The sequence below is a fragment of the Accipiter gentilis genome, chromosome 23 (assembly GCF_929443795.1).
Source record: "Accipiter gentilis chromosome 23, bAccGen1.1, whole genome shotgun sequence".
Lineage (NCBI taxonomy): Eukaryota > Metazoa > Chordata > Aves > Accipitriformes > Accipitridae > Astur > Astur gentilis.
In genome coordinates this window covers 11928723-11952244 of record NC_064902.1, presented here as the reverse complement: position 1 = coordinate 11952244, position 23522 = coordinate 11928723, and the positions used below count along the sequence as shown (strand labels likewise).

The window sequence follows — 23522 nt, the reverse complement described above, 5'->3', positions numbered from 1 at the left end:
CGTTATCAGGATGTTCCAGTTCATGCGCAGGAGGAGATCTGGTGATACGCAGCATATCTACACCCCAGAATGGAGCACAGAGCAGAGATCTTCCAGCCAGAAGAGGCTGGGACAGTAAGTCTGTCTGGCACAGCGTTGCCCAGACCTACTGGTTGAGGGCTGAAGCGGTGTTGCTGTGTTACCACAGCCCTGCATGCACTCAGGCTGCTTTCTTGTCGGAACCAAGGTGTGTACAGCCAGCTCTGGCATCTCTGCTGGACTGCGGAGATGTGTCCAAAGAAAGGTCTGTGATGTCTCCACACCGCTCCACGTCCCAAGGGTGCAGCTGTCTAGTTGTATCGGTATATGAAAGCTATGCTGTCTTTTCAGCCTCCCCTCTGGGACCATGGCTCCCAGTCCCACTTTCACAGTGGACGATACCTCTTCACCCCCCCAGAGGCAGGTGAAAGAGAAATAATCCCTTACGGAGAGAGGTTAAAATAGCACCAGCAGTAACGTCAAGGACGAGACTGAGGAAAACTCAAGGTAAACAGGGATAGCTTTTTACAGATTCAATATGTAGATCTTTACAAAGCAACAAATGATCCCTTTCTCATTTACGATGAGGTGTAAATATTTTATCGACGCTTCTCTCACTGCTGAGTAGCTTAATGGCATTTACTTCAGTAAAGTCCTGAGCTGCCGTAAATTAAATACTGGTTTAGGCTACTCACCATGGTCATGGGCAAAAACAAACAAGTTAAGTCCTGTCAGCCTCTGGGCCAAGTCATCATAGCGGCCGCAGTGTTCCCCAGCGCCATGAGCGATAAACACGAGGGCCCTAAATGGAGCATTAAGGTATAAATCATTAACTTGGCAATCAACCCACAAAGGTTTCAGAGCTGCAAGCAAAAACAGCATTTTCAATTTAGCAACAGCATTTCAGACATCAGCAAATACAAGGCAAGTATATAATGGCTGAGGTGGGTTTGAACAGACGGGAAACAGTTGCCATCCTGACCTTCCATCAGCCTGGTCTTCACCAGGTGGTAGTAGGACAGACCACATGGAAGTCAGCTGCTCATGGGACAGACACTGCTCTTTCCCATTTCTTTGCCACCACGGTCTGCTGCAAGTTGAAGATGCAAATAGGCATCAGCGTCAATCCTTGAGCTGGGTAACTCTAGCTTGGGCTTGAGGCGTCTATTCTGCTCCTACAGTCTAAGTGTTGACATCATTGATTTATTTTGGGATTGGTATCTCTCGGTGGTTTCAAATACAAATATTGTCCTTAACTTTATAACTTGCAACGTTGTCTGATGCTACAGAGCACTCTTAAAGATGAAATTTCAGCTAAAGAACAGGTCTCAGGCAGAGTCCAAAACTTTGGTGGGAGTTTGGAATTTTATCTTTCGACCCCAATTCTGATAATTTTACCATTCCAGTTTCTGCCCCAAAACAGTTGCTTCACTTTGGTGATTAAAGTGACTCTTACGTGGCCACCATACAACTACAGACAGGGATCATTAAAAACCCCAGTCTGATAGACACTTCTTTTTGAAAGACACGCAAATACTTATCTTCAAAGATTCCAGTTTTACCAATGATACTTTACTTTTACTGGAATGGCATCAAGTGAGAGTCACTGAAGTTGAATGAACTTTCCCAGTGCCTTTACTGGGCAAAGTTTGTATAGAATTAGACTAGAACTATAGCAGAAGTAGCAATGAAACTACAGAATTTTTGCTGAATTTGACAGGTGACTATTTAAAATCCAGCTTTAGCAACATAAACATAACTTGTTCATTTAAAAGTACCACCTGTCATTGCAACATCACCAACCACGAAACAGTTTGAAGGCTACAAGTTAGACATTTTCAGTACATTAACAGTGAAATATTAAATGAACTGACAACATAAAATAATAACAGCAGTTTACAGCTAGTGAATTCCTCAACTTTATTTTGATTGAGGTTTTGAATACCTTTTTAGACAGTGTATTTACTGCAAAGAAGATGTTGGGTGACGTAGAAACTCCTGCTCTAGCTCTTGATTAGCACCTGCTTCAAAGTATTTGGTCATGTTAGACAGCTTGAAACAGCATCCATCGAAACCAGAAGGATTTTACAGAGCAAACTGCAAACACAAAAGCAGCAATGCAAAGATGCTCTGGTACCTGCCTAATACTAATTAGCAAGGGTGAGGTTAGGTCATGTAGCATGTTTAACTTGCTGTGCCTTACAAACGTTCTTTAGTGTCACTGAAGGTTTCAAAACAATCAGTGTGGAGCAGTCATTACTTCCTTTGTCATCTTCCCTGGTCAATAGATTTGTCAAGTTATCAATGCACCTGCCAGACAGTCTGATTTTCAGAGTGCAGGGTCTATTATTATAGCTCCAAAGACTGAAGAAATGGAGACACTGCTCATTCCACAGCAGAGACTATGAACTTTCTGCAGCAGAGGCATCATGGCTTTACGTGTCCCACCTCTCCCAGACACAGGCAGCCCAGCAGAGACACTGCGACCAGTGCTGGAAGAGCGAGTCATTACTCTATACATGCCCTTGAAAATTGGAGGCACCATCCAAATGCTTCTTTCTCCACCTGTGCGTAACGGTCTGGTACCTCAGCCCTGGTTCTGGGTCACCTAAAGAGACATCACAGTCCCCATGTCTGGGGCTAGCAGGTCTGCCAAACGTTCAGAAAAGCAGCAGAGGGTACAGGGTGAAGCAAAGCCAGGCTGTTAACCCACAGGCTGTGGGCTCTGCCGCACAGCAAGCAGTGGCGCTGCATGCACAGGACACTGATGCAGAAACTGAGGAAATGTGAGAGAAAATTTCTGTGTACCCATCACCTTGATATCCAACAGAATCAGCCAGGCTAAGTCTCTCTGCCGTACACCTCCTATTACCTGGCTCTTGACAGCTTCCCTGCTCAGTGTCTTACTTAAGCCCTCAGTTACTCTTCAGAGGACCTGTATTTTTTTTCTGCTGGCTAGGCAGAGAGATTAAGGTACAGCTTGGCTGACTGAATACAGCCCTTCATTTCTCAGAGAAATATTATTTGAATGTATGCACTGAAATGCATCAAGTGAATGAAACCTAATGGGAAGCTGGCAGAGAGATCTCTGCCAGGAAATTCTTGCTGTTATTTCATCCCCCCTGACGGCATAGCCCTAGTTTTGCTTTCATTCACACTGATGTAGCCCCACGACTCTGCCTGACAACATCCTGCTGGATGCTCAGGCCCATCATCTTCTGTGAAACCAGTGAGAAAAGAAGAAACCTCAATGCTTCAGAGAGGCCAGGTGTTCATGCAACCTCTCCTCTCATCTAGCACAACGATTGCCCGGCATTGCAGAACTGAGCCTTTGGACACCACAGGGAAGAGACCTGGGTTATCATTTGTCTGCAAAATACTGAATAAAACTCCCGAGACTGTTTTTGCCTTAAAAGCCCTAATGGCAGTAGCTGTCAAGAAGACTTAGATAGTTTTGAAAGTTTTGTCCTATCAATAGTCATAAACAAGGAGCAAAATTTCCAAATTGTTACATTGAAACAGAAGTAGCTCGTTTTGTTGATCAATAAAAAGTGAGAGTGGCTTTACTGACTAAAAACTAGGTCACATCTACGCAGCTCTTTAGCTCCAGCTTTCATGTCTAAGCACAGGGGCCATACATTAAACACAACAGCTTGAAAAATTGAAATTAGTATGAGTATCATCTGAGCAACGATTGAAGGATTTGGCGCTCTCACCTAATCTCCCATTTTCCATTACAAAACAAGTTTAGATTTGGCAAATAATACCTGAAGGCAGTATAACAAATACATGGTTCAACATATTTTCACTAGCAAGCTGGCATGAAAATACGAGTGATTAAATTGACTGACAGCAGTTCTTCACTGTATGTAAACATTTTTGCAGACAGCCCTGTTCTGGAATTGCAGCCTGCTCTTTCCTACCACAACGGCTTGAATAACAGAGTATCAGAGACTGCTTTCAACAGAGTCATTTAATACAGAAACCCTGCAGGCTTTAAGATTTTGCAGGACTGCAGCGGTGCCTCTGCGTGCCACCTCAATGGAAATTTTGTTTGAACAAGGTTTGCGTATTGGCCGTGTATCAAATTGATCCTGGGGAGAAATTTCTTCACCTCCAGCTCTTGCAATTGTACCGGTGAAATCCTTGGAAACTCGCACATCTCAGGTAGAAAACATTGTTCACAGCCTGCAAAGCTTTCTGGTGGAGACTGACCTGTGCCTGAACCCTTGCTAACTCCGGTCTCTCTAACCGCAGGCAAGGAAACCTGATGGTTTTTTGGATGCTTCAGCTGGCTTTGGCTGGTGGAACTGTAATTGCTGAACATCTCGAAATAGCGTTGTTTTGGCGTCTGCTCAAGAAAGCACCTAATCACGCGACAGCACGATTTCCCCACGTTCAGCAGGTGTGTTTCCACACAAAGCCAAGGTGTGAGCTGAGCGCGAGTAAGCATCCGCGTGCTTGCTCTCACCTAACTAGCGCAACAACAGTTACGGCTATTAAAGGAAACCAGTTTATTGACTGCCGTTTGCGAAAGCAGCAGACGGTTTTCACAGATCCCTGCCCCTCCCATAGCCTTCACCGCCTCCTCCCTCCCCACTGCAGGTTTCTGCCTCCTGGTACTGCACAGCTTGACAAACAGATGCAGTTACTTATTACAACAACAGGGCAGGACAATCACTGTTCAAATCAACTACTGGCTGTGTTTACTTATCTCCCGTTCGGAGGTGATGGTATATACCAGTGACCAGTCCCTGCTCCCACATCTCCACTGTGCTGGTCACCCACGACTGGTACCAGTCCCTCCGTGTTGCAGTTGCAGCTTGCTAAGTAAGCAATACACAGCAATGCCACGCGTGCAGTCGGTACACGGCACGAGCAAACATCCTTTCCTCAATCAGGGAGGTTGGGAGTGGTAGAAGCCAGGCTGCAGCGCAAAGTCGATGTGGACAAACCCATATGAACACATTGTCCTGCCTCTCGGAGAGGTCACCAGCTGCTCTAAGCTTTAGCTGTTTGCAACCCTTCCATACTTCTCGCTGTAACCTCACATCCTCTAAAATTTCACTTCTTCTGTGGGGAGCAGCTTCGCAGGGCAGCAATTCAGTTCTAGGTGCAAGAGCGGAACCGGTTTTAGAGGTTCTCTCTTTCTTTATTGCTGGGCGCATGTTGCTCTCTGCTCTCTCTGCCATGCCAGGACAATTGTTTAGAGATGCAATTCCACAATCAATTGCAGGAGAATAATTGCAGGGAAAATAAATTGCAGCACCAGGCTTATGCAAATGAGCAAGAGCCTCTTAAACCGGGGCTTGGTCATTAGAAGAAACATACCTTGAAACAACACTCAGAAAGCTGCTGTGCTATGAAATCTGGCAGGCTAGAAACACAGTGCATAAGACCCATGTTCTTGCTTTATTTTCAACAAAAATCATGTTGAAACTGAACTAGATGAGGAAGGCTGTGAGTGGGACGGTATGATTTTAACATCTTGTGTCCTCTGGGGACAGAGACACTTCTGTGGGACCCCGTGCATGCTCTTTTACTGCCAGAAAATAACCCAAAACACTGGGACTAGACCAAAGAGCTGAAAACAAGCTTCCTATGACTACATATATGAAAAATGCAATCTTTTCCACGCCATTCAAAAGCATCCCTCCTCAGAACAATGTTTAAGTAATTGCTTAAACTCAGGAAACTTTCTTCAACTCATGAAAGTCAGTAGGACTTACAAAGTATAAGATGAAAGTTAAAAAGGATTTATAAATGCTGTCCTGAATAAGGACTGATTTAATCACACGTGGAAGTGATTTCCTGAATCAAGCCCTTGCAACTTAAGCTAATGCCATGTTATTCTATGTAAGGCAACTATGCTTTTCATTTGGTATTATGTACGTTGTTACCAGAACCAGATCAGCTCTAACAAAGAACATCTGACTTGAGCAGTTTTGAATACTTGACACTAAATTCCTAAAGTAATTTTTAAAAACTAACTGACAGGAAAGCTCTGAGATAGCTAGGCTGCCAGAAAAATGACTGGCTTACTGAAATGAAGTATTACATCTTGTTGTGTTGTTTGAGCTGATTTATCAATTTCTTTGTAGCTGGCATTCAGCCCGAGTCTTAGAACCACAGTGAACAATTAACCTTTATTTATCAAAAACATTTCATTGGTGGCATTTTTGGACAAGCAACTGGATAGTTGCTCACAGCCCTTTTTAACTTGTTAAAAATGTAATTTCATGTATGTATATTTTGCTTCCATAGTATATTATAATGGAAAATCAATTAAAGGTATGCATTCTTGTGTTAGTTGGGTTAGTGGTCCTCGCTGATTATGAAGATTAGTTATCTTTCACATAATAAGATTATGCATTAAGCAGCTTGTAACATTGTTGAGCTTTAAGTGTCATTCCAATTTTCTACCCTTGGTATGTGGTTAAAGATTACCTTTTTTTTTTTTTAAATTTCCAGCTAACCATTTCCAAGAACACATTATGAAGAATGAATTGTTTTGTTCACAATTGGTGACCTTTTCTCTTGCTTTGGATGTAAGACCTGAAGTGTGGAAGAGGGATGTCTCTGTATCTGCTTTTTGAGTCAGCTTTTGCTCTTTTTATTTTTTTTTTCCTGAGGTGATTTGTGTCCCAAAGCAACCCTGACAAAACCTGGGCCACGGGCAGGGATTACGAATAGTTATGGCAATTTCTCTCATGTTATGCATGCTCGTGACCCATGCAGTTAGCTAAGAGTTCAGCCTGGTGTCTCCGATTAGACAGGAATATTTATGGTGGAGTCAGGTGTATCCCTTCTCTAGGAAACATGCAGAGTTATGTCCCTCTGAAGGTGCAGGAGGAATGACATTGCTCCCAATTCCAAGCCATGTTTCAAGGAGGCATTACACCCAAGAGCTTTGCTTGCTCTCTTGCTCAGTTTTTTTGAGAAATGCATTCTTAGCTTCTGCTTTACTGGCCCATAGCTTTGCCGTGCAGGTCCATAATCTGGGTAGCCACCTCCTTTTCCAGCTATCATTGAAGTTGAACAATGTTATGTTAAACCAGCAGTTCTATAGCTATTTTTCCCAACTAAGGAGAAAAAGCAAGTCAGAATGGCAACGGCCTGGAGTCGAGTGTCTATCGACATCCTCTCAATATCCCAGACCATGTAGCATCAGCAGGGGTATCTCACAGAGCTCCAAATCTGGAGGAATTCACCTCTTCCAGATAGACTGAGGTAAGCAATAGTTCAAGATTGTTGTCGTTTAACCTGTGAAAAACCTTTAAGCACCACAGAATATGTCAAAGGAGACTATGCTCACACTACAAAATTTCCGCTTGATTTTATAGAGCTCATGGGGATTGAGGATTCTGCACATTTGTTTTTTGTTTGATTTGGTTTGGTCTAGTCGAATACAATCAGTAGCTTCATTCCTGTCGAGATCCTAAATTAAAAAATAAACCTTTCCAGCAAACTCTGCTTCCTACTTACTTTCCCCATTTACTCAGGCTTGGAAGTTCTGATTCAAGCCTGTCTAAAGGGGCTGCTGTTAGTTTAAGCAGCATCCTACTGTCTAGCATCATAGAGACTTAGGGCTCAGTTTTAAAATCTCCGCTTTCTTCCATGAACAACTCTCTTGCAACATGTCTGCAAGCCTGGTCTCATCATACATCTCAAAATCACAATTCCTCATCAGCGTAGAGTTAGGAGAGCATTTGAGAACTACCATGACCTTCAGGAGGAGTAACATGGATAAGCTATTCAACAACACCAGAAAGCGTAGACACCATAAATCAACGGGGCAGAGACAGAACTGGGTAGTACAGATATATTTCAAAACAAACAGTTCAACAGGATCTAGCTAGAGCCAGCAGAAAACAATGTGGAGAAACAGCTTATGCTGATTTATTGTAGCTCTTCGAAAAGCAAGCCCTCACCGAGAATAACTCATGAGTGGTCTAATATAGGGAAAAGAGATGAAGGAAACTTCACATGGGGCTGGGGGGGAAAGAATTATTGGAACCTTGCAACTGCATAGCTCTGGACAAATCTCTGCAAAGTTAACATTTGAGACCAGCTGTATTTTGTTTCAAGGAAGCTCTGAAGTAATATTTTAGGGGACACAAGGCTGAGATCAGAGGTGAAATGTGTGGTGTGTAGCTCAAAATTCACGTGCCGGATCTTCCCACCCCCTTCTTGGATAAAACTGAGGAGAAGGGATTCTAGAGTTACACGGTCTGCCTCGGGGAGACACTCCTCCACTTTGATATCAGAGATGGGGTTTTCCTCGGCAGAACTGGCTGCCAGACCTACTGCTCCGAATCTGCACGGCAGACAAGCACTCTGGAGACGTGGGCAGCGCAGGGTGTGGAGCTGCGCTTTCCTCTTGCTGCTGCCCTTCTACAGAGCACAGGAATCCTTGAAAGAAGAACTGTGACTTCTGTTTCCAAAGAGGCAAGGTGTAGGCATCACCGCACACACAAGGCTGAGGATGACTTGGAGGGAGCTTGGGCAGAACTGCCCCTGGACCTGGCTGGGAGTATGGCTGGAATTGGACGTGCCGGCTCTGTACTTTGCTCTGCTTCAGCCCTTCCTCAGTACAAGGGCTACAAGAGAGATAAGATGGAGGTCATATCTCCCAAGGGGAACTACAAGGATGAATGCACAAAGCAGTCAGTCTATTTCTAAGAAAACAGCGTAAAGCATTATTTAAATAGAAGACATCAGCTGCAAAAATTCAAGTCGATCTGAAATCACACCCAAAATTTTTAGATTAGCTTTAAGGTGCGGAGGAAGAATATTCTGAGAAGCAAAAGAGTTTCTGACATAGATCCCCTTGGAAATCAGGAAAAATAAGATAGCTCTTGTTACTTTTATTAAAAATTAAATTTCACTTGGAAGCAAAGCCACCGCAGATGGAAGGTGGCTGCAGGACCATGATTCTTAATGGAGAACCAACAAACGGGGAGTAAGAGCAAGACCAGTTTTTGCAGGCCTCCCCCTCCTCTTTCGCGGACTTGCCCTGAACCTCTAACGATTTCCAAAGGGACAAGAATTACCGTTTAGCCAGTCGTGTAGCAGTTTCTTCTTGAAATCAAAATGCAGGCACTGCCTGGTGAGCCAAAGCCTTGGAAAAAGAAAGGCTTGCGTAATTAGACGGACTGTCCTTTCAAAGCATGAGCAAGCTGCTATTAAAGGGCCAGAAGCTTTCTTCTGCACAGTCACTATCGCTCAAACTCAGCACTACTCACTAGTTCTGGACTAAATCTGTTCACTGAACAAAGAAGGTATTTTTATATGAAAGTACATCTCTGTTTCAAAGGAGCTGTGCAAAACCAGTTCCTTCTTACTGAGTTCACTTGCAGTCTCGGCACATTCAGAACACTGGTACCTGATCCAGTGACAAGTCACTACTTATGGCTGCTGTAAGCTCATAGCCTGACAAACCCAACTCAACCCCAAAAGACCAAGCAGGCTTCCTAGAAAGGTGTGCTTGATTAAGGGAGCAGATCAAGCCATGCAAGAATGCCGCCTACATGGCAACCCAGCCCCATTTTGACCATTTCATCTCACCTTTCTGCACAGCACAGAAGATGGAATTAGACAGCAGTATCCCTCTATCGAGGTCAGGAGTTCTAGTTGAGCCTCTGTAGGTTTCAGAGGAATGTAAATTACTTTACTTAGTAAAGCCATCTCTCTGGTTAGGTCCACACAAGTACGTGGTGACTTTTAAGTCCTTAGTAACGTGCTTGTTTGCTCGGTTATTTTCAAGTGTTAGCCAAGAAGTGCTTATAATTTGAGACAAATCATAAAGTGGTGCAGAGGACGCAATGTCTAAATGTCAAGCACTGTTTCCTAAAGTCCTCTAAGACAAGTCTGTAGGCTTCTTTTGACTTCATTTTTTTCACAAGCTATTTTTCAACAACACTAGTGGTCTGAACCCGGGCTCATCGTGGGTTCTTCATGGTCAGTCTTCCCACAAAATCAATGGTTCTTAAAAATGGGATTGTCCACGTTTTAGACTCTAGCCATGGCTCTAATCACTTCCAGTCTGAAGCTGTTATTGCAGGGAGTGGATGGCACAGACAACTCCTGACAAGCAATATTGAAAAACTTATTAAAGGAAGAATTCAGCTCATCACCCTAGCACCTGTGCAGGGGAGAAGCTGAAAAGCGCACATCTGGCACAAGGGGGGCAGAGCATTTCCAAGCCATTCCTTGCAATAAAAACTGCACAACTGAAGTACTTTGATCAGGCATTTTGGGCTTACATGGGCAAATCTTTGCTAGCTTGGAAGAGAGCTGTGAATAAGTAAAGAGCAAGAAAGGGGATGACACTTTACCTGTTCTGTGAATTCAAGATAGTATGATATTATTACTTTTTAATAAAGCACTGGCTGTGCAATTCCCAATTGTATGGCAATGATTTAAAGCAAAACATAAAACTTCAATTCCCTGAAATACTTACACCTGATAGTACGGTTTGTAACCAAGCAATTCCACCTATAATGTGGAACTCTTGATTACTTCCTGCACTGAGTCCATTACCCATCCTCACTTCTACCTTTCTGATCCAATTTCGTCTGCAGTCCTCTGTGTTGGCGGAGATCTTAATTGGTTATCTTTAACAAACTGACAAACTCATAAAAAGCTCAGATAACACGAGTCTCCAAATAGCCAATCTTTTTCTCCGTCATTTTCCAAAAGCCAGGGTGGAATTATCCCATAAAATTAGAGACAGAAACTCAGGGATTGATTTCTTAATCATGAAGCACTTATGTCTATTTTAACATACTTTGAGATTAAGCACATCAATTTCCAATGAATAATCCTATCTCGGCACATCCCAGAGCTGCACTTCAGCCCTGCCCAGCTATGAGAGGAATCTTTGCAGCAAGAGGCTTTACAAGCCCTGTCAAAATCAATATCAGCAGCTATTCCTCTGGGAAATCAGTAATGTCACAGGCAAAGTGTTTGCCAAGGCTTTGAGCGTGTTCCAATTAATTTACTGTTCCACGCTTGCCATAGACCTGAGGTAGGAGAGAAAGTTGAACGTGAGCACTTAAATGTGAGACACAGGAATCCTGCTAAGACAGTGACCGCTGCAACATGTGCTTTAAAGGCTGAAATGTTTATTCACGTTTTGAACCGAAAAGTAAATTCGAACTGCGGCTGAGGCGCAATGGTTTACCTACAGATGACTTAAAAGTTAACAAATGGATACAGACTTCAGCCTATGGTTGCCAAATCCAGGTCTGTGTTATTTCTTGGCCTCACTGAGCTAATCTGGCCATCCAAAGACTTTAGCTACTTGCTTCCTAAAATGTTCTTTCATTTCTAACACCAAGACAGCTTTACCTGTGGCAGCAAGGGCTGCGATGCTAATGTAAATAAGGAACCACTTGCCATGAGTTTTAAACACTATCTTGTTCATTTGCTCTCAAAAGCGGCTGGATGTAATAGCTTTAAACTCCAAAACTGACCAACCTGGGGGGCAACTACAAAAATAAGGATGAGTGGTAACAATAAAATAAAAACGTATTTAGTTAGATAAATCCTTGGCTGCAATCACTTTAGGTACAGGCAAAGAAAGCTAAAGGCATGTGGGATGCCTTTTCTGCAGAAAAGCTTAAAATAGAAAAGGAAATCAATACTCATTTACAGTATCTGGCAGTCACTGAACCAAAACATACATGTACACCTACAGCAGAGCAGAAATAACAACATTTATTTAAACCACAAGCTGTTATTCTGCTGCAGGAACGCTGTGTTTTATGTGGAGCGCTTCACCAGAAACTGAGAAGTACCACATATTTCTGACCATTTTTAGAAAGCCTCAGCAACATCAAGAGCAAATACTTTCAACACCGCAGTTACTAACGACTCTTCCGACTGGCAGCGAAGAGTCGGAGCTGATGTCTGAGCTAGCAGCAGGGGAGATGTTTTGTCCTTGCTCCTGAGTTTCTCCTCTGCCAACTCACAAGACACCGTTCGTTGGCTCACACGTGAGGGGTGCATCTGTCGCAGCCTGCAACGGGAACGGGAAAGAGCTTCATCTTCATCGGCTGCACCGCTACAGCGCGGCACCGGGGCCGCCGCCGGCGTCGGAGACGCAGAGCTCCCAGGCGAGGGTCGAAGCGTTGCACGTGCCGTGTGGGACACGGGCAGGAAGAGAGACCTCGGCTGTCGTGAGACAGGGATGGGGCTCGGGAGCCCTGGAGCGCCCGTGCCCGTGCCCTGCGTGGTGCTCGAGCGCTGGCGGGGCCATACGGGGCAGCAGAGGTTCGCAAACCGCCCGCTGAGCGGGGGCACGGCCGGAACCGTGCTGGGCTTACCAAAAGGTGAGCGAGCCTTGATGCTGCATTTAGCTGGGCTGAGGGATCCGACCGCCTCTCCTAAAGCAACAGGAGAACATGCACAGCGGGAAGCAAACCCCTGATGGTCAGAACCCTTAAATGATGCTTCAAAAGAGAAACGTAGACCTACGTGTAAGAATGAGACAATTCTTCCACCGACTATGTAAAACTAGGCGGTTTAGAGGAAGGAGGGGTGTTGAACAAATCAACATTCCCCAAACGCTGGAAGTGAAATTAAATATAAACAAAGTGAATCTGCTGATTGATTTTTTTTTCCCATTCCCCAGCGCCGAGAAATGTGACCAGTAAGTAAACAGCACAAATAATAACAACAGCTGGCTTTTGTACAACACTCCTCATTCACAAAAACCAAAATGCTTTACGAAGGGTGCAACTAAGCTTGTTGTAGAGTCACATAGTGCAAAGATGAACAGGGCATCAAGAGGTGCTCTGATCCATTACCCTGTCCCAAGCAAGGATCAACCCTCCCTTCCTCCCACTGTCATGTAAACTGAAGCACAAGAGGTAAAAAACCTTGCCCATGGCAACAGAGCATGCCAGAGGCAAGGATGGACGCACAGCCTGAGGCAAAAACCAACCCTACAGCAATCAGCGGGAGTTTTAACAGCAGGGTCAAAATGTCACCATGGGTTCCCTGAGCTCCAGCCCTGTGCTACATGCATGGGGCCACAGCAAACCTGGGGAAAAAAAAGTCAATTTTTAAAAAGCTTGCTGTCCTAATGAACTTGTGGGCTGCTAATAGTGTCAGAGAGATGATCTGTGCATTTTCAAGACAACCTGGGTTGAGATGCTTGGCGCTGCTTGCTAAAATCATCTGCGGAGAGCTGATGTCTTGAATATCCTTTTCATAACACGAGATTATGAATGCTGCCTAGCATACAGTGTTTAATACTCCAAATATTGTAGACTAGCTCTCACACAAAATTGAAAAAATGAAGAAAAAGCTTAACCATTAAGTGGGATAGATGTTATCTCTACAACAATTTAATTACTTACTGATTCCTCATCACTCCTCATGCCTTTAGCCCAGCAAATTAAGCCACTGCAGATTTCTGGAATTTGAGAGTTGAATTCGAAACCTCACTGAGATAGTTTTGAAAAATAAAAGTAAAAAATACATGGAAAAATTATAAAAATAAGCTCATCTTGCCAGCTGGTGAACTAGCTAACCTGCTGACACCTACGGCAAATTAAACCAGCTTTCTGTTCTAAAAAAAGGCCAAAGATTTAAGTTTTATTTCCTCACTCTGCAAGCTTCAAGCTTCATCAAGGAAGAAAGAAAACATACAGAGCAAGCCCTTTTTATCATAGGTTAGATAGATGGCTGAAAAAGATCAGTAATCTTTCTTTCCTACCAAATCTATAGTGGTTCGTACATTTTCTCCTTACCCATCTATACACAATACTGGAGCAAATGATTACTACGCTACTACTGCTGAATGTTTGGCTTTAGCCCAGTTGTCAATATTTTGTTTCCTTTTTTTTCCTCTCTCTTTTCTTTCTTTTAACGGATTGCTGCTGAGACAATTTACTTGTAGCTGAACAGCAGAGAACAACTAATGCATCACTTAGTGGATTTTTTTAAAAATCTCTCTTCAGACATCAAGCACTCTTCATCCACCAAAACCTCAAGGAATAATTTACTTTCTCTAGCACCTTTCATCTAGGGACTCCAGACGCAATTTATATCATTTGCCTGGATGATTACACCCAATTTTAGATGAAGAAACAAAAGCACAGAGAAATTAAGGATCCGATTCTGTACATCACTGGTCATTGTGTCACTGCCTAATGACTGTCCTCACCATGTGTTTTGCCCATTCTCTGCTCCTCAATGACTTCTTTATTCTGTTTTCTGACACTAGATTTTCTAGGTCTAGCAAGCTGCCCTTGCCATCACTTGGTATGGGAGGATTCTGAGGCTCCCATCATCAAGTGAGCGCCTGCCAAACAGAAATGAAAATAGCTTCTGGCTGGAGAGCAAGTGTCATGGAGAAGGGGAGTCTCTTTCATTCCAGTGGAAGTACTCATGAAGTCTGGTGTTACTCAAGGTCTTGGGACATTGAAAACGGCTACATGGCTGCCACTGCAAAAATAATGAATCCCTCTGGACACAGACATACTGCATCTGTCTAGGAGAAACAGGCACATCCCCAAGTAGAGCACGCTCCAAGACCCATCCCCTCTCCTGCCCTAGCTGATGTGGACAGCCCGTAGCAGTGTGCTTGGAGGCAGGCAAATCTGACCGGAGCGCTCTGGCCACCAGGACCACTTCCACTGCCCGTTTCCCTGCCTGTCCCCAAGGCCACACCTTGGTACCACTGTCTGGACAGAGAGTCTGGTCAGCTTTGAGATGCCTTCCTGACACCACCACCCAGTGACTCCCCCAGGTCTGGTTGCTTTAGAAGATATTTATGGTTGGGACTAGCCCAAGGTTGGTATTTGGGATAGCTGTACCAGTATTTCTCTTCCACTTAACATAAGTGAAATTTTATTGGTCTGCAAGAAGAAACGCTAGGAAAGATATGGTTTTAGTGATGTCAAAGAACTTTACTTACCCTGGTGCTGCTAATTTCCTCCCTGTAGGATAATAAGCCATACTGATACAGCGTCAGAACATCTGTACTGGTAGAGTACAGGGCAGGGTCATATGGGTATAGTTAAGGACCTAACTGGGGTGTGATGAGGTAAGGGACCTGCCTAAGCATATCTTAAGGAATCTGATGGGCAGGATGCAATACTACCTCCTTGGATACTGAGGAGAATCAGCCTTTTGCTATCAGGGTTGTGTCACATCTCTTGGATAAGGCACAATAGGAGGTTTAAAACACTGATGGCTTCCATTCAAGTGGAAGCACATTAGGGCAAAGGCACACCTGAACCTAGGGAAGGCAGCTCAGCCAAATGTGTCTGCAGGGACAGCTCTTAGAACAATGCAATTTCCCTAGAAGAACAAAGAGATCAGATGTTCGCTGTGGCTTTGAAAAGCACAAAGTCACAGCAGCTTGAAGGCAACTTGCAAGGAAACACAGGCCAACTCCTCTGCAATAGGCATCTAGAAAAAATACCCTCTTCTAGCCAGTACAACTATGCCAGCCAACTCTTGTTGTAGATGTATTCACGGTGATCTAAAAGAGCTGCCGTGTGTTCCCAAGGGATGTTCAAGAGTGCTCAAGAAATTGAGGCAAGGAACTGTGTGTGGCTGGTTTTATCATTTTGTCTAAACCTACACATTTCTTGTGCTAGTGAAGTAAAGTGCTCTTGCATCTGGAACCCTGATAAGGTTGATGAGTTTGTCTGCTTCAACTATTGCACCACTGTCAACAAGTAACTAGTTTAGAGTGCTCCCAGTCTGATGAGCTGAAGAAAATTTATGCACCAGAGTCTGAGAGGAGAGCCAGTGCAGGGTCTGCTCGTGATAAAGAGACCTGGAGGGACAGGCAGGGCTCTAACTGCTGAGTGACCAGCCAGGGGACCCATCAGAGTCACAGTACAAAGCCAACAGTGATCACCAGACTTGTAATCCCATTAAAAGCAAATTAATTATTTGCATGAGAAAAGCAAGGTTTGCTCAGCCTTCAGTCTCTCGCAGAATCATGAGCAGAAATTGAGTTTTTCAACACAATCTCAAGACCATTTTTCTTCTTTTCTCCTATTTCTGCCTCTACCTCCGATATTCACCGTGTTGGACAGCACCATTTCCAAGAGTTTATCAGGTGGCTCACTGAGAACCAACACTGATTTTGCTTCCTTTGCTGCTGTCTCAGGACCAGGATGAAATTTTACTGCTTTGAGATTCACAACAGGGAACTCCTAAAGTCACCTTGTTCCCACACACCAGTGTCACCAAGTTGTACGCTTGTGCTCAGAAGCTGATCCTAACAGGGCAATGAGCAAAAGGGACAGTTTAAATTACAGTTGTTATTCCCTTTGTTATTTGCCTTTTTCCTTGGGTTCTGTGGAATAAAAGGCAGATTTGCTTCTGTGGAGCATTCCTGTGGGGACTGAAAAAAATTATCCTGCTAAAAAAGCCAGTTGGAAATATCTACAGCAAGAACCACAGCTGCTCTCCTGTCTGTCAGAGTCTCTCTTACGTGAAGCTGGTTTGCTAATTCGCCCGTCCTCTGGAAATGCGTAAGAAATCATAAAAGGATGCCTCCATTCACCGTGAATAAGACAGTCGCATGGAGCAAAGAGGACGTAGGCATTAAAGGAACACATACACGGCTGATGAATAGAAGGGAGGCTTTAGAAACTCAGGTAACAGCAACACAGCAAGCAAAGCCTGGAATGCTGATTCAACACTGATAATTGTTATTTCCCCTTTGCACTGTGTACGATGTGATCAGACACACAGAGGGAGCTGAATTCATCCTACGAGAAACTGTGCTGACATAAGTCACTTTGCACCATACAAATTTGGGCCTTGTGTGTTAGTTTGAAGTTGACCTCATTAGTACAAATAAAAGTGTTCTTCAAGAGTGACACTGAATTAGAAATTCCTTTAAGTATTTCTAGAGACTAACACAGTATAATTAAAGACAGTATAATTAGTGACTTGATTCCCTTTGCTTTGACTTCACTTGGGTTTATTTATTTATTTATTCATTTTGGAAGGGTCTGAAAGTAATATTCAGCTTTGTCATCTGCTCATGCTGGGAGCTGTGCTGTTCTTCTGGAAATGCCATGGAAATGCTGGTAATGAGGTGCCAAAATCAGCAAGCAATATTCACAATCTAAGGGCCAGTTCAAAAATAAAGGCAGTTTGTATTTCTGCACCACAGGCACTTCTGCAAAGTCCTTGGGGAAGAGAGAAATATATTTTCTCCTTATTGGCTTGGCCTTTCACTGCTAACATGTCAGAATGAATGACAGGCATTTTTCAAAGAGTAAAACAAATTTTAAAAAGTAAGCAGAAAAGCGAGTGCTTTTTGTTTGTTTATTTTTGTATTTTTAATCACACTTGTCAGGTGTAGAACTGAAAGAACTCCTACAAAGACACTGTTTACTCAGACAATTGCAACTCTGCTCACTTAAACACGGTCACGATGTCTAAAGTTGAGCCGATCCATTTTAGCGTACAGTAACAATTGACCGGGAACACATCTGGGACCCACACATGTCTCAGCTTCAGGCAGCCTCCTCAGGCAGACCACTTCAGTTGCTGGCAATCATCTAAGTGCACCTAGAGACCACTACGTGGAGAGACGCACAAGCATCATGCTAACTAGCCAGATTATGATTTGTTTGATCCATGAGGAAGCTCAGATACAAGGATGTTTGGAACCCACACTTTCAAAAGCATCCTCTAACTACACGTGTCTCAAGCTTCAAGTGTCCACCCTAGAGTGGCCGATCTACAGGGAGAGAGTTAAGCATCACTTTGTGTGAAGTCAATGGTGGCTGCAGGCTCCTAGCACCTTTGAAAAAAACTACCCTGGATTAATAAATCTCACAGGGTTTATTTGAGGCCAAGCAGAGGGGCTGAAAGTGCCCCAGAACAGACTGTTTGTGCTTATCTAGGCAGTGACAGGAACAGCTGAAGCATCCAGAAAAAGCTACGGGGATACAGAACGGAGAGGAAAAGAGGGTCATCTCTGAACTTCTCCAGGCCCTTTAGGGGCCTCAGAGGAAATGTCTGACTTCTCCTCCCAACTTTCCTTCCTCTTCCTCATCCCACCTCTATTCTTAGCAGCTTTGTCTGAGAGCGAGGAACAGAGCATGGTTTCTTAATTCCTCACCTCCTGTTACCTCGTATTTTGACTGAGACCGCTCAGGGCGGTGGCAGAGGTTTTAACCTTGCATGGAAGCGTTGTTTTTGTTTACACAAAGACTGCTTTCCCATTAAGTAGGATTTCCTCGACTACCGGGACACGCTATAGGCACAAGATCTATCTGGTTTGGTACCGGCAATTTACTTCCTCCAAACAACATTACGCGGTCCTGAAAATGCCCTGCCTTGCCCAGATCCGAAGCTCTGCACCGACTAGTGAGCACTCCGTGCCAAAGAGCTACCTGTTTTCATGCTCCACGAATCCTGCTGTTGGCACGATACGTGAAAACGACACCAGAACATACTGCTGCTTCTTCCCTGCTGCATTCAACAAGACCACTTAATTACATCTTAAGATGAAACTGGCTCAACAAGTTGGGCAGCTTGCAGGGCTGCTGGCTGGGGAAGTTGCACCTGCATTGCTGCCAGCAGACAGCAATAGAGGAAGACACCCAGTCCCCAGCTCTGCTGTTGGGAGTGACTTCCCACCTGAAAAACAAGTGGAAAACACTGTGGCTCTCCTTTAGTCCCACTACTACCTTCTCTATCTACCCCATCTAATCATTATGACATCTGAGTGCCTTCGTGCGTCAGCTTCCTGGGAAGTAATCACCTAAATCCCCCTTCGAAACAAAGCAGACCCTGCTGAGGAACTCACAATAGGTGCCTTTCACTCACAGGACAACCTTGGCCTCGGTGGCACTTACAACAAAGCTTCCATATGTGCACCAGTATGGGCTGATCAGTCAGATCAACACCACACAGGATCTGAGCCTGGATATTTGTGAGCATGAAGCAAAAAAGCCTCACAAAATTTCCCCATCTTCCCGACAAACCGTTTTTTTTTTTAAAAAAAAATGCTACAGCACGTTAGTCTGCTACAGTCTTTATCCACCTTTGTGGGTCTGTTTGAGGAGATAAAAGAGAAGGCCCAGCTCCGAGGGGCAATGTCTGTCGGTCGGCCGCACTCTCGGAGACTGCCTAGCCATTGTTTGCTCTTCAACCCCAGGCTAGGGCTACTTTTTAATTTTTCCTTTGGCAGATATCCCGGGTTTTCCCCTCCCTGGGGGAGGGATCAAGGATGATAAGTTCTGTTCTACCAGAAGACAAGGCAGTGATAACCTTTGGGCATCTGCAGTGAAGAGGTATTTCTATAGCTCTAGCTGGGATTAGATGCATAATGGATCAATGAAAGAGCCCATCGTTTGACGGTTATAGCGTCATTCATTAGCGTTAAGATTTGAACCTGAATCAACAATTGAGTTAGAAGACTGAAAGAATCGCCTTCAGTATTTGAAATAGAATAAACTGTAACAAGCCTGTAAAAGTCCCCTGAGGTGTCTCTCTTTCTCTCCCTATACACATATATATAGATCACTTTCGCTGAGCATTTAAAATTAGATGAAAGTTCCTGGGCTTCTACATATGAAGCAGAAGAAGCTGAGCTACTTATGAAAAGTGAGAGGGGAAAAAAAACAAATGTATTTTTGGTTTGCCTATCAAAGCACTTCAAGAGCATTCTTGACTGTAGGATCCAGGCACTAACTTGTTATTCAGTCACTTACCAACTCTCTCATACATAACAATGCAAAAAGAGCTAATAATAAACAGTACGCCCCCTCCTTATAAACAAACACGCAAACGCAAACGCAAACACACACACACACTTAGGAACCACTCGTAAATGAGCAACACTGAGCCCATCCACTTTTGTTGTCACAAAACTAGGGCAAGCTCGCTCTCAATTAACTGCTTGCTGCACAGAGCCCTAAAAAAAATTAACAACCCAGAGGACTTAGACACCAAGTTTTAACTCTCAGCTCTTTATCATCCTTTTATTTCTGGATCAAAGACCCATCCACTCACTACTAATTTGCTAAGAAATTAAACATGAAAAAAGAAACCAATTCCACAACTGGGTGAAGACCCGTTGTGGGCAGTTAATGATTAATTAGCATTATAATACAAGACAGCCTGGTTTCACAGTAGAAGCTTGTTTTAATAGCACTTTTCTTTTCTGTAGAGGAAATCTTCAGGTTGGCGCAAAGACTATGTAAAGCACCAGTGCCAAAAACTTTCCTTCTTGTTTCTGAAAGGCAGTAAGCAGAAGTAACTAAAAAATGTTCTGTGGACCAGGTGATCTGAACCAAGACCCAGGTTCTACAGCCTGCCCAGTGCAATGGAACTACAGTGGGGTGGCTGCACTGCCCTCCCCTCTGCGGACAGTGTACTTCGGTGCTTGCCCACCTCCCAGCTCTATGTTATTCCTACTACCCCTTAGCTGGGCAGGCATAAAACCCAAGGCCAGCTAACTTGGACCCACATCCATCTCTCGGTGCAGCTGCAGGCTGATTTGGACAGAGGATGACGTCTAACCTGTTGGGTGGTCAAGGAAAGAGTTTAACTCCCTACTACAGCTTGAACAACTTTTTCCTGTGACTGTTTTCTAGCTGTATAAAATCAACACAGCTTTTCCTGTTGGCTTGCAGAAGAAGAAAACAATAAAACAACATCCAGATTTTTATGAAGTAGCTACGTGTATAACTAGCGGTAGCATAAATACATGCCAAGCCAGCAGGTACAGGGAGGAAGAAGAAGGATCCTAACTATGGGAGAAACAGAGATAGCTTTATATAGCAGATCATAATCAGCACACAATCAGCACAGAAAGCTATTACAGTAAAGGGATTATCTAAATTATGACAAAAACACTAGAGAAATTTATCTGTCTGGTTCCTTGTTCGTATTTATTACCGAGGTCAGTTTTGAAATCACAGCTGCCAGTGAAAGAGCTCCTAAATCATTACTAACTATAAATAAGTAAAAAAAACCCCAAACGATAGTCAAAAAGCAATGCAGTCAAACCATATTCCGCCCGTTGCCCTATTTCGGCTACTACTGTTGAAATTGAAGTCAGGTGCCGATGTTTCATTTGTTGACACTGAGAAAATCAGAAAGAGTAGACATCCCTAAGCTCGTATCCCGTCCCTCCCTGATTGCCTGTGCTATTAGTTTGAAGATAGTTGTTTATTGCTGATAGGCATCAGCCACCTGCATGTGCCACCCGGTAGCATACTGAACTGCCAACCAAGCCAGCTGCGCGTGAAATGACAGTAACTCCCTGTTTTACATCTCTAAGGCCGACTTGAGTGAGTAAAGGTTTGGAGAATACAGCCTTTCCAGTAGGGGCTCTCTCAGATGAGAGAAATCTCTCCTAGTGGCTCTATAAAGCTCCATGCACACAGCCCTGTAACACCGGTCAAGCTATAAATAATAATTGCACAAACAGAGTCTTATTTACTGATCGTAAAAAAGGACGTTTGCCGGAAAGTGCTCACCTGGGAGCTGCTGCTGGCTTCCAATACCTGCAGAAGAGATACTGCCCATCAGCATTGACGATATGGGGCAGGTCCTTGTACGGGATGTTTTGAGGACTCCGCTTTGGCGAACTTTCCTCTGGCATTCTGGGAGAATGACCTGCAAGATGTTGGAAGAAACAAGACATACTTTAAAACAGGTGAAGGCAAGATAGAGGCTGATGGGCTTGGTAGCCACAGACATTCGGGAAAGTCAGTCAGTAAGGCAAGCACCACTGATGGAAGACTCCCTCCCGAACCTCAGCCGAAGACCCCCCCCTAAAATCTTTAGTGCTTTAAAACAGAAACATAGCATTTTGTGTTCAGAAAAGGCTCGCATTTGGGGGGAGGGCATCGGAGAGGGGGAAGGAGGGAAGATCAATCCACCATCACTACTTCATTACAGCTTTCTCTCCCCCACTTCTCCCATCTGTGTTTATTTTGCATCGTTTTGTGAAACGGATCCTAAAAAGAATTATTTTAGCTGCAATCAAGTGCAGATTGTGCAGCAACCGCTACAGATAGGAAAAGCCAGCTGCATAAAAGATTTCTCTCTGCCTTAACATCTCCAAAGAGCAGCGGAGGGTACGCAGCAGAGGTATCTGCCACCGTGTCATCATCGAGCTCTTCTCTGACATCTCCAACAGGAAGGTGGCGGCGGTGGGGAACGAAACGTTTCCAGGAGAATTTGCCACAAACCTGTTTTCATCCTGTGCGAGGGTTTGCATTCTAGTGAGGAGCCGGCATCGCAAGTCGAATGCAAGCAGCTGAAGGCTTTTTTTGCACCTCGCTGCGGAGCTGCATTCACACTCCGCCAACCACGCAGCCCCCACGGTCCCCGGTGGGTGCTCGGCGGGTCCCTCCCGGGCAGCTCCGGTGCGCCGGGCGGGCTGCGGGGGGCTCGCCGCAAGCTCCTCTTCCCGGCTCGCTCGCTCTTTGAGGAAAGTCGCTTGGGTAATTCACCACTTCTTGTTCATCACTTTTTTTTTTTTTTTTTCTTTTTTTTTTTTTTTTTTTTTTTTCCCTTCTCCAACAAATTGCGTGTGTGGGCTGAAGTGGCGGTGGTGGGAGGGGAGGTTGGGAAGGGTGGGGGAGAGGGAGGGCTGACGAGTGGGAAAGCTGCAGTCCACTTTCCAGAAGCTGCTGCACGCACATCAAAGGCACCTTGAACACATGCAGCTGGGGCAGCTCAGAAAGTTCCTGCCGCTGCAGGTTGTTCGCAACTTTCCTTCCTTCCTGCCACTTACTGTTCGGAGGCCACGGCGACGGGGGCGGGGGGGGGGGGGGGGGGGGGGGAAGGCGGCGGCGAGGGAGGGGGGGAGCCCCTTTTCCTCAGAGCGATCCCCGCTGCGAAGCCGGCTCGCCTGGAAGCGCAACTTCCCCAGCCCCTGGCTGCCAGGCGGGGAGCGAAGGAGGAGGAGGAGGAGGAGGAGGAGGGGGAGGGATCCAAGCCCCGCACACGCACCCTGCAGCCGCGGCGAGGCGGGCAGCCTCCCCGCTTCCCCCGGCGGAGCCCAAACCGGGGGCGGCTCCACCCCACGGTGCGCCGGGACCGGCTGCTCGGCGGCGGGGGGGGGGGGGGTAGGACGGGCGGGCGGGCGGAGGGCGCCGCGCCCGGGACGCGATCGCTGCTGCCGCCCCCCCCCCCCCTCCCCTCACCCCCCCCCCCCCCCGGGCTAGGCTGGGCGCCGACCGAGCGGGCAGCGGTGTGTCCCGTCCCGTCCCCCCCACCCGCACCCCGCCCGCGGGTGGGTCCTCACCGGCTGAGCCTCCGTCTGCGTCCCCGCGGGCTTCACATGGCTGGGGGCGGCGTGAGGGGGGGGGGGGGGGGGGGCACAGAGCGGTGCCGGCCGAGCAGCCCGGAGCAGCGGGTTCTGGGCGCTGAGCGGACGGACTGGCTGCCAGCCGGCTCCCGTGGCCGCGGGTGGCACCCCGGGAGCGTGGACGGGGTTTATCCGCCCAAGCGAGCGGCGGCGGGCTGCCAAGCCGGGCTGCCGCCGGGGC

General features: G+C 45.5%; 1 protein-coding gene across 6 annotated transcripts in view; it reads right to left on the bottom strand.

The window, feature by feature from the left end:
- The window catches only part of MGLL (monoglyceride lipase), a 122458-nt gene that overhangs the window by 44472 nt on the left and 54464 nt on the right, over positions 1-23522 (bottom strand). For 4 of the 6 annotated variants that reach the window (XM_049827069.1, XM_049827068.1, XM_049827067.1 and 1 more), the window contains 2 exons: positions 21501-21639; positions 714-820 (listed from right to left, as the gene is read on the bottom strand). In XM_049827069.1, the coding sequence (XP_049683026.1) occupies positions 714-820; positions 21501-21639 (246 nt within the window). Of the gene's footprint in view, positions 1-713; positions 821-21500; positions 21640-22217; positions 22493-23278; positions 23335-23522 lie in introns of those variants that run through there. The other 2 variants (XM_049827072.1, XM_049827070.1) reach the window with 2 other exon arrangements.